The 11,165-nt window shown below is 48.7% G+C and overlaps 1 protein-coding gene across 1 annotated transcript; it reads right to left on the bottom strand.

Annotated features, from left to right (window-relative positions):
* Positions 1-9,192: 9,192 nt before the first annotated feature.
* On the bottom strand, positions 9,193-10,727 carry EI90DRAFT_3290747 (uncharacterized protein; the record flags this gene model as incomplete). The annotated part of the gene is made up of 6 exons (XM_039067242.1): positions 9,193-9,402; positions 9,773-9,872; positions 9,918-9,979; positions 10,092-10,130; positions 10,346-10,531; positions 10,589-10,727. The coding sequence occupies 6 exons, from the start codon at positions 10,725-10,727 to the stop codon at positions 9,236-9,238; spliced, it is 693 nt and encodes a 230-aa protein (XP_038913826.1). The 3' UTR covers positions 9,193-9,235.
* Positions 10,728-11,165: the final 438 nt, after the last annotated feature.

The following is an 11,165-nucleotide window of genomic DNA, read 5'->3' as shown; positions in this document are numbered from 1 at the left end:
ACTCCTGCCCCTGCTGGGCAATTCACTTGCTTGCCCTGCAAGTCTACCTTCAGGCCTATCCCTCCTTTCCGTTTCTGGGTTATAGCCCGCCATTCTGCTAACCCCATAACCCGACTCATCAGTAATAATCAGTTGGCTAATATCTAAACCTGTTAGCTCCGCTCCACTCGGTCCCCCTATTCATGGGCCCACCCTCTATGTACCTATATATATACTTAACTTGTAGATAGGTTACACCCCCTTTTAGATGTTGTCCTTGTTTTGCAGGAGTTTTAGTCATATCTCCGTCGTTTATGGGTAGTTTCCCCTGTAATTACTTTCATTGGGTCCGTTTGGGGGACATCTACATTTCCTATTATAGACACAACTTTGAATTTTGCATTAGTACCTGAGGAATCCTTGTTCCGTGGTACTTCCATCCTTGGCTACATGTGCAGATGTGGGAAAGTAGTTTCCGTGGAGGTTCTCTGATTGTTTTTATAGTCAAATCTTGGTCGATTGTCCTAATTCTTGGTTTAATATTTGCTATAAATTCCCCCGAGAATTCTGTCTCGTTGACGGTAAGCTTGAAGTATTTTTGCTATTTTTCTTTCTTTTGATTTATCGCGTATAGTCATAATAATTCGTAAAAATTCGTAAAAATTCGTTAAAATTCAGGTCCTTCTATTTTCTCATATCTACTTGTCGTATGAGGTTTTGTTATTTATCTGGCATATTTCCATAATGGGTTTCCATAGTGTGACCGTTATTTCTCCTACAGTGGGCTTCCTGGAGAAGCTTCGGTTCCTACCGGAGCTCTCAGATCCCCTCTAGTTGAGCCCCACCTGCATTCGGACTCACGCATTTTCCCCTATGATCCGGGGTTTTTGACACTTGCCAACAATCAGACCCTAGACCCTGCCAGCATTCCGACTTCACTTCCAGTTCCCGAGCCTTTGGGCTCCTGGCATCCAGTCCCTCTGGTTCCTCCTAGGCCTATAGCACAACTCAGTCTCACATCCCTGCCTCCGCATCCTCCACATATTTTGCATCTTCCATATTCCGCGCACCTTCCACATCCGGACCTCTGCCCACCTCTGCACCCTCTGCACCCTTGCCACTCCTGGTTGACCTCCACACCCTGTAGTCAGGTCAACACTCCCCTCCATACCTTTGCTGGCCATCATGCTGTCCTCATTTGTGACAGCACTGATGGACCACCCTCTGTTGCAGACTTATCAGCACTGTGCTGATTCCTGCATCCCATTTTGCGGACTTGTGTCGGTGCCGCATGCCGACCCTGCTCTTCCTTTGGCCCTTTGCCACTCGGCAGCATTCATTCATTCCTTGCCAAGTGCCTATTATGTTCACCCATTTCATTTGCTTAACTTGCCAATATTGGCACTTGATCCATGTGCTATTGCACTTTCCTATTCATTCATTTAATCTGTCAATATTGGTACTTGATCCACTTTGACTTTATTCCTTGCCTCCCATTTCCCGGGTTCTCGTCCTTGGTTTAGTTTGACAAGTCCCTGCTCATTTCCGCTTATTTCCGCACTGGACCGACCGGTCCCTCTTTTGATTTCTCTTACCTACTTATACCTTGTAAATACTTTTGGGGACCTCAGTCTGAAATCAACTAGAGTACCCCCCTGTCTGGTCTGAGTCCGTGCTCGCAGAGTCTGCACTCCTCCTACAGGTCCACTCCCCTGCAAGTCTTGTTTGAAGTCCGCTGTAAGTGTCAGTCTGTAAATACGGGATCTCCCCCAAATGTCAAGCTCAGGGCACAGCACTCCACCTGAGTTGCTGAGGCTGCGATCCCACTCTGCTAACCTTGAACAGCGCTTCCGGACATGCCACACATTTCTGCCCACATATCTGCATGTGCATGCTCCAACAGACCTCTGCCACAATCTCCAACCCCAACTCAGACAGAAACCCAATCCGTCTTCCATCCATCTCCTGACAGTACTTCCGACTTTGACAGTAATCCTGTCTCTGACACCACTGTGGGAAAGTGAGAAGTTAACCTTTCTTACCCACAATAGCTTTGTGCCTTGAGACTAGGCTATTACAGGTTGGGCTGTGGGCCATAGAGAGAGGGGTCATGGGGACCCAGGAGTCATCCCCTGACAGCCCTGACCTTCACAGGAAGTGAGTTGAGAGGAAGGGTAACCTTCTCAACCCCCTGTGAGGCTGCTACAAATGGGAACTGGGAACTATACAGTTTCAGCTCTTTGCTGACTTTCCATAACTGGCACCCCCCTGTGGGAAGATTCTGGGTGTGTTAGATTCAGCAGGTTTGGATGATTCCAGAGTGGAATAGGAGACTTATTGTGGAAGGACCTTGGCCTCAGCAACTCGGGCAGAGCGCTCTGCCATTGCTGATTGTCCTGGGGGTCCCTAATTTTGGATCTAGCAAGGGGGAAGTCTCTTAGGGGGGAATCAAGTCGATTTTAGACTGAGGTTACAGGTTACTAGGTACATTGTATATGTAGGAGGGGTCCGGAATCAAAAGGAGCAAGGGTAGTCTGAAAGGAGGCAAAGGGAGCTGGAAGGAGGAACATGTCAAAACCGTGATGATCCTGGTGCAGACAGGGCTCAACTAGAGGGGTTCTGAGAGCTCCAGTAGTGGACCAAAGCTTCTCCAGGAAGCCCAGGTCTGCAGGCTGTTACAAGAGGCTCTAAGAAGGATGCAGCCTCAGTGACTCGGAGGGGAGCACTGTGCCTCCATTATGTCTCAGTTAGTCTTTAATTTCAGATGTCTGGGGTATCTTGTAAGAGGGGGACACAAATCGCTCATAGGGGAACTTGGGGCAAATGGGGAACCAAGGCGTTGGGTCAAGGAGGGCAGAGTAGAAGGCCAGAGGATAAATGGGAACAAGAAATGGGTAAGGGGAAGTTAGCTGACTGAATGGAAAGAAGACATCAGTCATACTATAAGTGGAAGATGACTAATTAAGATGACAAGAGCACGGTCACTGGGGGATGCAGGTAGCTCTGAAGCCGGAGTTACATATCCAAGAAATGTTGGGTGACTCCACGAAATGAAATGGAAAGAGGAAGGGTTTAGAAGTATATAACAAGAAGTCGGGGGTCCGTCAGGAGGTCGGAGCAATCCAGAGATTCTGAATGTTCCAACTTGGGACCAAGCTTCTGGGATGGAGGTGGCAGAGGGCAAATGTGCCAAAGTCCAGGCCAGAGCTGGTACAGTTGGGATGGAGGGTGACGTTAGGAAGTAGGGAGGTATGGTGTAGGGGATGATGAGGTTGTTAGGAAGGTGTAGTGGGGTGGGAGAGTGCAGGGTTGTCAGAACCATGCAAAGTCTCGCTTGTCAGAGACCAGATCGAGATGAAAGAATGTCTCTGTGGCAGAGGGCTTCGGCCTCAGTGACTTATACCAGGAGCGCTGTGCCAAGTTACACGTCCGTGCCCTAACTTACTGACTGGCAACGAGAACTAAAGGGGGTCAACTCTAGTTGATTTTATTACTGAGGTGTAACCTATGTACAAGTTGAGTATATATAGTTACAACAAGGGTGGGGCTGAGCAGAGCAGAGCTAACGGAGTTAATCATTAGCCGATTGAATATTACTGACAAGTTGGGTTACGGGGTTAGCAGAATGGTAGGCTATAACCCAGAAATGGAAAGGAGGGATAGGCCTGAAGGTGGGCTTGCAGGGAAAGTGAGTGAATTGCCCAGCGGAGGCGGGAGTGTGCTAGCGGATGTCGGAGCTGTCCGGAAGCCTTCGGGCCCCGTACTTAGGGAGGCGTAGGTAATATATTGAAAAGAGGGGGTGGTGACCATCGAGGGAAGTGGAGGTGATTGCGGAATACGGGAGCTCCAAGGTTAGTGAAGAAGGAGCGGAGGTAGTCCAGAGGGTTCGGAGGTAGTGGAAGTCGATGGCCGTGGATGGATATGACATCGCTGATGGTGACCAAACATTGGCCACTGATGATATAGGCATCCTACTCATGACCAAGCTTTAGCGAGGGCTAACCTCACCGATCTCAAGGCCAAGGGTGCTTAGGCAAGTGGGCCAGGATTTTGGCTTCAACAACTCAGGGAGGAGTGTTGCACCTTGTTCTCGATGTGGTCCCGACACTTCAGAAGGCAGAGGTCTTATGGGGGACAGAGGTAAGCTAGGGAGGGGAATTCTGGTTGATTTCGAACTACTGTACAAGCAATAGTTACAAGCTGTATATAAGTGCTAGAGAACTGAATAGAAAGTAAGTCGCCAGATCTTGTGGAGATTGCAGGTGGAAGAAAGAAGGAAAAACAAACAAAGAGGCATGTGGTTAAGACAGTGAAGGTTAATGTGACCTTCACCGCAAGATATCCAGGTGCAGTGAAACATGGAACAAGAGGTCACAGCACTCTGCACTGCTGAGTTGTTCAACAACAATTAGGGGAGGAGACATTGAGACATGGCAGGGAGTGGTAGACAGTGACAGGCAGCAAGCAGAGTGTGTGGGGAGTGTTCAGGCATGGGAAAAGGTCGGGGAGGAGGTCGTCTGACTACAGGGAATGCCAGGTCATGCCAGGGGTCAGGATTCTGGGATATGACAGAACAACACCGAGGGTCAAGGGTTTGACTCACCAAAGGAGGAGTGAAGGGCCAAGGCCCAAGGGGGAAGGAAGGAGGATGGGAGTCAGGAATGGCTAGCTGACTGAATAGAAGGAAGCAGCAGCCCAAATAGGAATGAGGGAGAATTGCAGAATTGAACAGGACAATGCAATAGTTGCAAGGTCTGAAGTCCAGAAAGTCCGAACTCAGAAGTCAAACTCCAGAATATTGGCAAAGGTAAATAAATGGAATTAGCTAACCAATACAATGGGGATAAGCAGAGGCGGGGTGAAAGTCTGGGGTTGGAGCTAAGACCAGAGGTTCCGGAGATGGAGATGTGAACAGGATTCTGGAGTGGAGGTCCAGAGTTGGGAGCATAGATGTTGCATGCTCGTCTGAGGTTGAGGTCAGTCCCCTGTCTAATCAAAGCTCTATACTGCCTAGATTCCAGACAGCTTGAGGACAGCAAGGGTCAACACCAAGGTTGGAACCTCAACTGACCTTTCACCCCCCAGCATTAACAATGACTAGGTTTCTTGGGAACAGTCTTATCATTGCAAACTATGCACAGTCCCTGACACAATAATAACATTCATTGAATAAAGTTTAATTCAATTTTCTACTTTTTTTCTTCTCTTTGTATGCATTGCATATGCAATGCAAGGGGGGAAAATGTCAGGGCATTAGCCCTGCACCCCCAAGACACATGTACTAGGGTGTATTTGTAGTCACTGTTACAGGAATGGGTTCCAGGGAACCCAACCTGAGCTGTTCTGCTCATGGATGGAGGTGGCTGCATAGCCATTGAGGGGAGAGCAGGAGGAGATCTGAGGCCAGGTGTACTAATGGTAACTTGGCGCTCCGAGGAGCATACTGGCAGCAGGTGTGGTGGTCTGCTAACAGTAACTTGGCACTCTGAGGAGTGTACTGGCAGCAGGCATAGTGGGGGCTCCTTGAGGGAGCCACCTAACAGTTGGCTAGTGGTGACTTGGCACTCATGTGAGCGTACCAGTAGTGTGGGTAGTTGGCACTCCTTGAGGGAGTAGCCCAGTGGTTGACTATCAGTTACTTGGCACTCAGGGGAGCATACCAGTAATGGGATTTGTTGGGACAGGCAGGTTGGTTGACCAGTGCACGGTAGTGAGTGACCGTGGGAATTTGGGCCTGCGGGTATGTGGCCAGACATCCTGGGGCTGCCTGAGTCACTTCTCCCTCCCAAGAAGGGAGGATGGGTTGTAGGACCCAGTAGGGTACTGCAGGAAGGATAGGAACGGGAGCTCAACCACCCAGTGGGGGGTGGGAGCAGGAAGAGTGAGGTCCGGTGTCTGAGCACTCACCGGGCCATTGAGGTTTTCTCACAGATTGTAAGAATATCAATGTAGACATCGATATGGGTCAAGTCAGATGTTACAGGGAAGGTTCACAGCGGTGGCACAATGGTGGCAGTTACAATCGTGGTACAAGGTTTTGGGGGTTATGTATTTGATAAGGAAAGACATCTCGGCATTTGCCATACATATCATCTGACTTCTAACTATCTAATATAAAAGTCACAATGGTCAAGGGAAGTCCCTTGAAACTCAACAAATCCCCCAGCCAGCACCAAAACCCAGTGGGAAAGCTTGGCATGGGGTTTGGCAAAGAATGGAGCAAAGAGAATTAAGAAAGTGTCTTACCTGTGTGCATGGTCTATAAGAATCTAAGCCCATTTCCATAACAGTCACGTGGTCAAGCGGCACCTTCCGGTACTGCTTAACACGACCGTAAATTACACACCATTGTAACACTTATGGTCTGGTGTGCTGAGCGACCCCACTGAGACCTCACATCATTCCACTTTATGAGCACACAGCAAGGTGGGTATTTCATTTCTTGCACTGATCCCCTTCATTGCATCCCATGGATCGGCCCATATATCCTTTTTTTCGACTTCTCGCTTGCATCATCTCCAGAGGGGCATTCCATTTGTAAATATTCATATCATAAGTCTGGCACTTAACAAATCGTTTTCATGTCTCCATTGCATGCTTTGTACTGCGCTTGAGTATTGAAGTATGGTTGAAGACATTAAGTTTCTACAGCTGACTCTGGTGCTGGAAAGCAGTGCAGGTCGGCACGTGTGTGTCAGGGACTCGTCCAGGGTCAAGGGGGCCTGGGTGTAGCGTCTGGGGCTGAGAGCCTGACGAGGGGTGGATCGGGCGTGTGTACTCACAAGCCCGATGCAGGACAGTGGTCCCTGGCCACTTAGACTGAAGTGGAAAGTTGAGAAGAAGGCTACTTCTTCAGTTCCCACTTCAGGTTCGTTTATATACATGCGGCTTAGATCACATGACAGGTGCCACGTCACCCTCTGAAAGGTTCTGCTTACTATTTGGGGACGGTAACATTCCTTTCCCCCATTCGCCTCAGGCCTCAGTTAGTCCGTCTAAACATAAGCTTTGATGAGCTGTATATTCAACGGGGTAGAGGTAAAAGGCTACCAGGCCTTTACAACTACTCCGAGGTATATATATGTAAATTACATATCTTGGTGCAAATAAATAAAGAAATAATAGCATCACTGTAATCGGAATTATAGCGATGCAACATAATGATATCACTATAATCAGAATTATAGTGAAGTAAGGTTAATCCCTTACACCCTCGCACACAGCTGTAACCACCCAGGTGTCTCCATGGGAGATCCTGAGGGCATCCAGTGCAGGCACACGTACTGGGCATGGCTGGAAGTCGCCCAAGGTGCCTGGGCCAGGTACATGGTGGGCGCGCTGCAGATGGGTCAATGGTACATTGATACAAAGAAGGTCGTCCATGTAGAATAAAGAGAAAATAAAGAAGAAGTAAGATAGGAGGAAAGTGAGGAAGGAAGGATGAGGAGAGAGGAAGGGAAAGAAGGAGGAGGTGAGGAGGGGTGGACAGCAGGGTACCGGGTCAGGTTGGGCCGGGTGGAGCCGGGTCAGGCAGGTGTGCCCTGACAGTGTGTAAACATGCATCAGGGGGAAACAGTAATCCTAAATCCACCCCATGCTTTGTGACATTGGAGGTCGCTGGAGGTCATGTGAGAATCAAAAAAAATTACATAATAACAATGAAATGTGTTTGCAGTCTGATTCCAGATGCCATTTTGTATGTATGTAACTATTCATATTTATACTTGAACGAGATTACCATGTCAGTGAGGCTTTGGCTTAATGGCTAGTGCTGTCTGGTTGTGTTGTGTTGAGTGTGTAGGGCTCTAGTTCAATTCACTCCTGCTGTGGTCTTTTTTGTTTTTTGTTTTATTGTGTTGGGTGTTTGGGTGTTTGGGTGTTGGGTTCGGGGGTCAGGTTCGGGTCAAGGGTTGGGTGCGGGTCAAGGGTTGGGTGTTGGGTGTTGGGTCAGGGTTGGGATTGGGATTGGCGGTTGTGTATTGTGGGTATATGTGTCTATTTAAAAATGCCGCACGGGGGGTTTGGGTTGGGATGAATAATTACAAACGCCTCGCAAGCTCGGCCAATTACACTTGTACTTCGAACATTTTGCTCCTGTATATACCTCTAGCTAGAACTGAAATGAATTTTCATTTTCTATGTCTGTTTTTTGTTTGGGCACATGACCTCCGGCGACCTCTGACGTCACAAACCATGGGGTGGATTTAGGTTTAGTGGGGGAAACACTCATGAAACAGAGCTTTGACAGCCGACATTAATGTCTATCTGCGCAGTCTCAACGCGATTGTTGATACAAACCATGTAACTGCGTTCCCAGTCAGCATTTGTTGTAGGTGTTCCTCGTCCTGCGTGTGGACCTTGTTCAGTTCAAAATAGTTCTTCACACCACACTTCGAAGTTAGCTTCACCATTGTATGGTTCAGGCCCTTTGACCTTAACACGCGAGCCAGATCTGAGTCACTTGAATGTATGGTACTCGTTTTAAATGATGAATCGGATGTCAAGCTATCGCTACCATCGTCAGACGGATCAGGAGTGAAGTGGTTTGCGATGAAAGATGAGGGAGGGACGAACAACGATGCTCTAGCATCGTATGGTTTCGTACCGTGGGTTTCGCCTTATATCCTTCATCCAACTTGACCTCCTTCGAGGTAGGGGGGATTCACGTTTACTTGCTTTGTATTTGGCGAGTCTCTCGAAACATTACAGCTTCAGTAGTAGAACGGAATAGTTTGTGATTTAGGCCCGTCTGAGTCAGGTGCGAGGTGCCATCAGATTCCTCAGACAAAGGCTGTAAAACCGAGGTAGTTTCTCGACCCTTGCCCTTCGGGGTCGATGTAGATGCTTCAGCGGTCTTGATCTCCGTAGCAGAGGAGATCCGGGTTGTTCTAGCCTTGGAGTGAGTGTCCATCCACATGTCCGGTGGTGGAGGTTCTTGGGCTCATACTTCATGACGAGCTCGTGGAAGCGGGCGATCTTACTGAAGGCGTCATCCAATTGACAGAATATCGGAGAGGGAGAAGTGGCGACGCGGTCTGAGGTGCATGGATGGGCGATGCGCTAGATCTATCGCTAGGTCTCCTAGCTCGAGGCTTCAGTTCAGTGTACAAGTCCGTGTAATACGTATCTCCTTCGTCACGAGGGCATCTCGTTCAGGGGCATCCGCAACGCAGGCATCCTTTATTTTATCACGAGTACAAGAGGGGATGTATCTATTAGAGACAAGGTCGACGTCCCACTATTATGGCGCACGGACTCACCAGCCGCAGGAGATTTTCCAGAATTCCCAATCCATCTTTCTTGTTGATAGGCGGCGTTGTAGGCTTAAAAGCCACTCGTTGCGACCGTTTTTTCCTCTCTCCTCAGTTACACTATCGTGAACTGAGGTGAGGTCTCTTTTCTTGGTCTCATTAGACCTTTTTACTTAAAACATCTTTCATTGTCTAGCGCTGATCTGTACACGCTAGTTCTCTCACAGTATCATCCTCATATACATCCTCGGCTGCGAGGGCGTCCTCACCTTGAGGGAGGGAAATATAACATCCGCGCCTCCATCCTCAACTATGAGAGCTTCCTCGACCGATCGGGAGGGAATAACGGGACTAGGCCCGCGAGCAGAATGCACATCGCTCTCAAAATAAACTGAAGTACTCACTGGATCTCCCATAGATCCGTCGGGGTCTCGTACTTCCGCTACGTCGTACTCGTCGGCGCTCTTCGCTGCTTCGGCGTTGGCTGTTCTAGGTTTCGGCGCTAAGGTATTAACAGAGCCAGATCGGGCGCACCTACCTACCCGTGGCATGTAATTCCGTCTGCTCCGTCGGTTCATCATGTTGCAACGTGTTTCGTGGAAGGAGGTAAGGATAGGGAGACTCGGGGTGGCCAGTCCCAACCTGATCGAAAGAGAGAGGTTCGATCAAGGGTGAATCAAGTTGTACGTGGAGTGGGAGCTCTTCAGGTCGGGCGATGCCGACAATCGAGCGGTCACGCAGGTAAGTCACTAGTAACAAGCTCGATTGGGTGTCAGATATGTACAAGAGGAGCTCCGTAAACTATGTAAACTTGTTTGTTTCTTGCCTTATGTACAGAGGGAAATAGCGGTATCGCCTTACAAATTGCTCCAACACCATCATTTCCGGCATGCAAATACTCTGAAGAACAATTCGAAGCAGCAATGAACGTTTCGAGGGTATTACAATTCTCGGCTTCGACAACCAAGCGTTATGCAGCTAGCCCCCTGACTAAACTCCCGACCCTGCGTTGGTCGCTGCATCCAGCACTGCCAGTGGCCCTTATGCACACAACTCCGAGGAGCAATAGCCCAGATCTAAGTACGTCCAGGTGTTATCTGACGCTGTGCACCCACCCACATCCCAAGTTGGATCATGACCGATTCGGGTACACTCTCCGCTAGCATTGGTGCTGTTCCACCGCATCATGTCATAGGAAACCGTAATCGTAACCCCGCAAATTTGAACCTCCTGACTCCCCCCGAAGGCTATGGCAGCGACATCGGGGGTCCCTACCACGTCCCCTATCTTAGAGCACAGGTCTGTTGGATAGAACATTAGTCAGACCGGAGCAAATTTCATTTCTTGCTTCGGCTCACCAAGTGCTGATGGGACTAGAATACGCCATGATTGAGCCCACCTCGCATCGTTTGTAATCCTAATCCATTGTCCAAGGTGGAAATCAGCGGCAATGACAGGAAGTAGACCAATTGGGACCAAAGTATTCCAGAATCGCATCGAGACTTTTGATGAACTGCTACTATTATGCTGGTAGTGTACATGGCATGAGTAGCTATTCACGCCACATGAGTCAAGGAGTTCTAACCTCGGTCTGGGGCAGAATGCGTAGAAAATGGAGGGAAGCCGGTGGCCACTTTCAGTGGTATATAAGTGGCATTCTTTGAGGAATGAAATATTCTTAATAATTTTTGCTTAGTGGAAATCCCTAGCATTTCGCTAGTGTGCCATTAATATTGCTGATATCGTGCATATCACAGGCATGATTAATATCGCAGTTGAACCCGTGGTACATAGGCCATACCCGAGATAACGCATGACCTGCCATTACCCGTGGAAATTTCTGGGAGCCGGTATGGTTCCTGTTGCCTAACCCATAGCCTGCCATAATGTAGGGAAATTTTTATATTGGAATTTCGCGAAATTTGATCAGTGTAT

Source organism: Cantharellus anzutake (genome assembly GCF_015039405.1).
Source record: "Cantharellus anzutake strain C23 chromosome Unknown EI90scaffold_38, whole genome shotgun sequence".
NCBI lineage: Eukaryota > Fungi > Basidiomycota > Agaricomycetes > Cantharellales > Hydnaceae > Cantharellus > Cantharellus anzutake.
The sequence above is the reverse complement of the archived record's forward strand: the minus strand, read 5'-3'. Positions and strand labels throughout refer to the sequence as shown.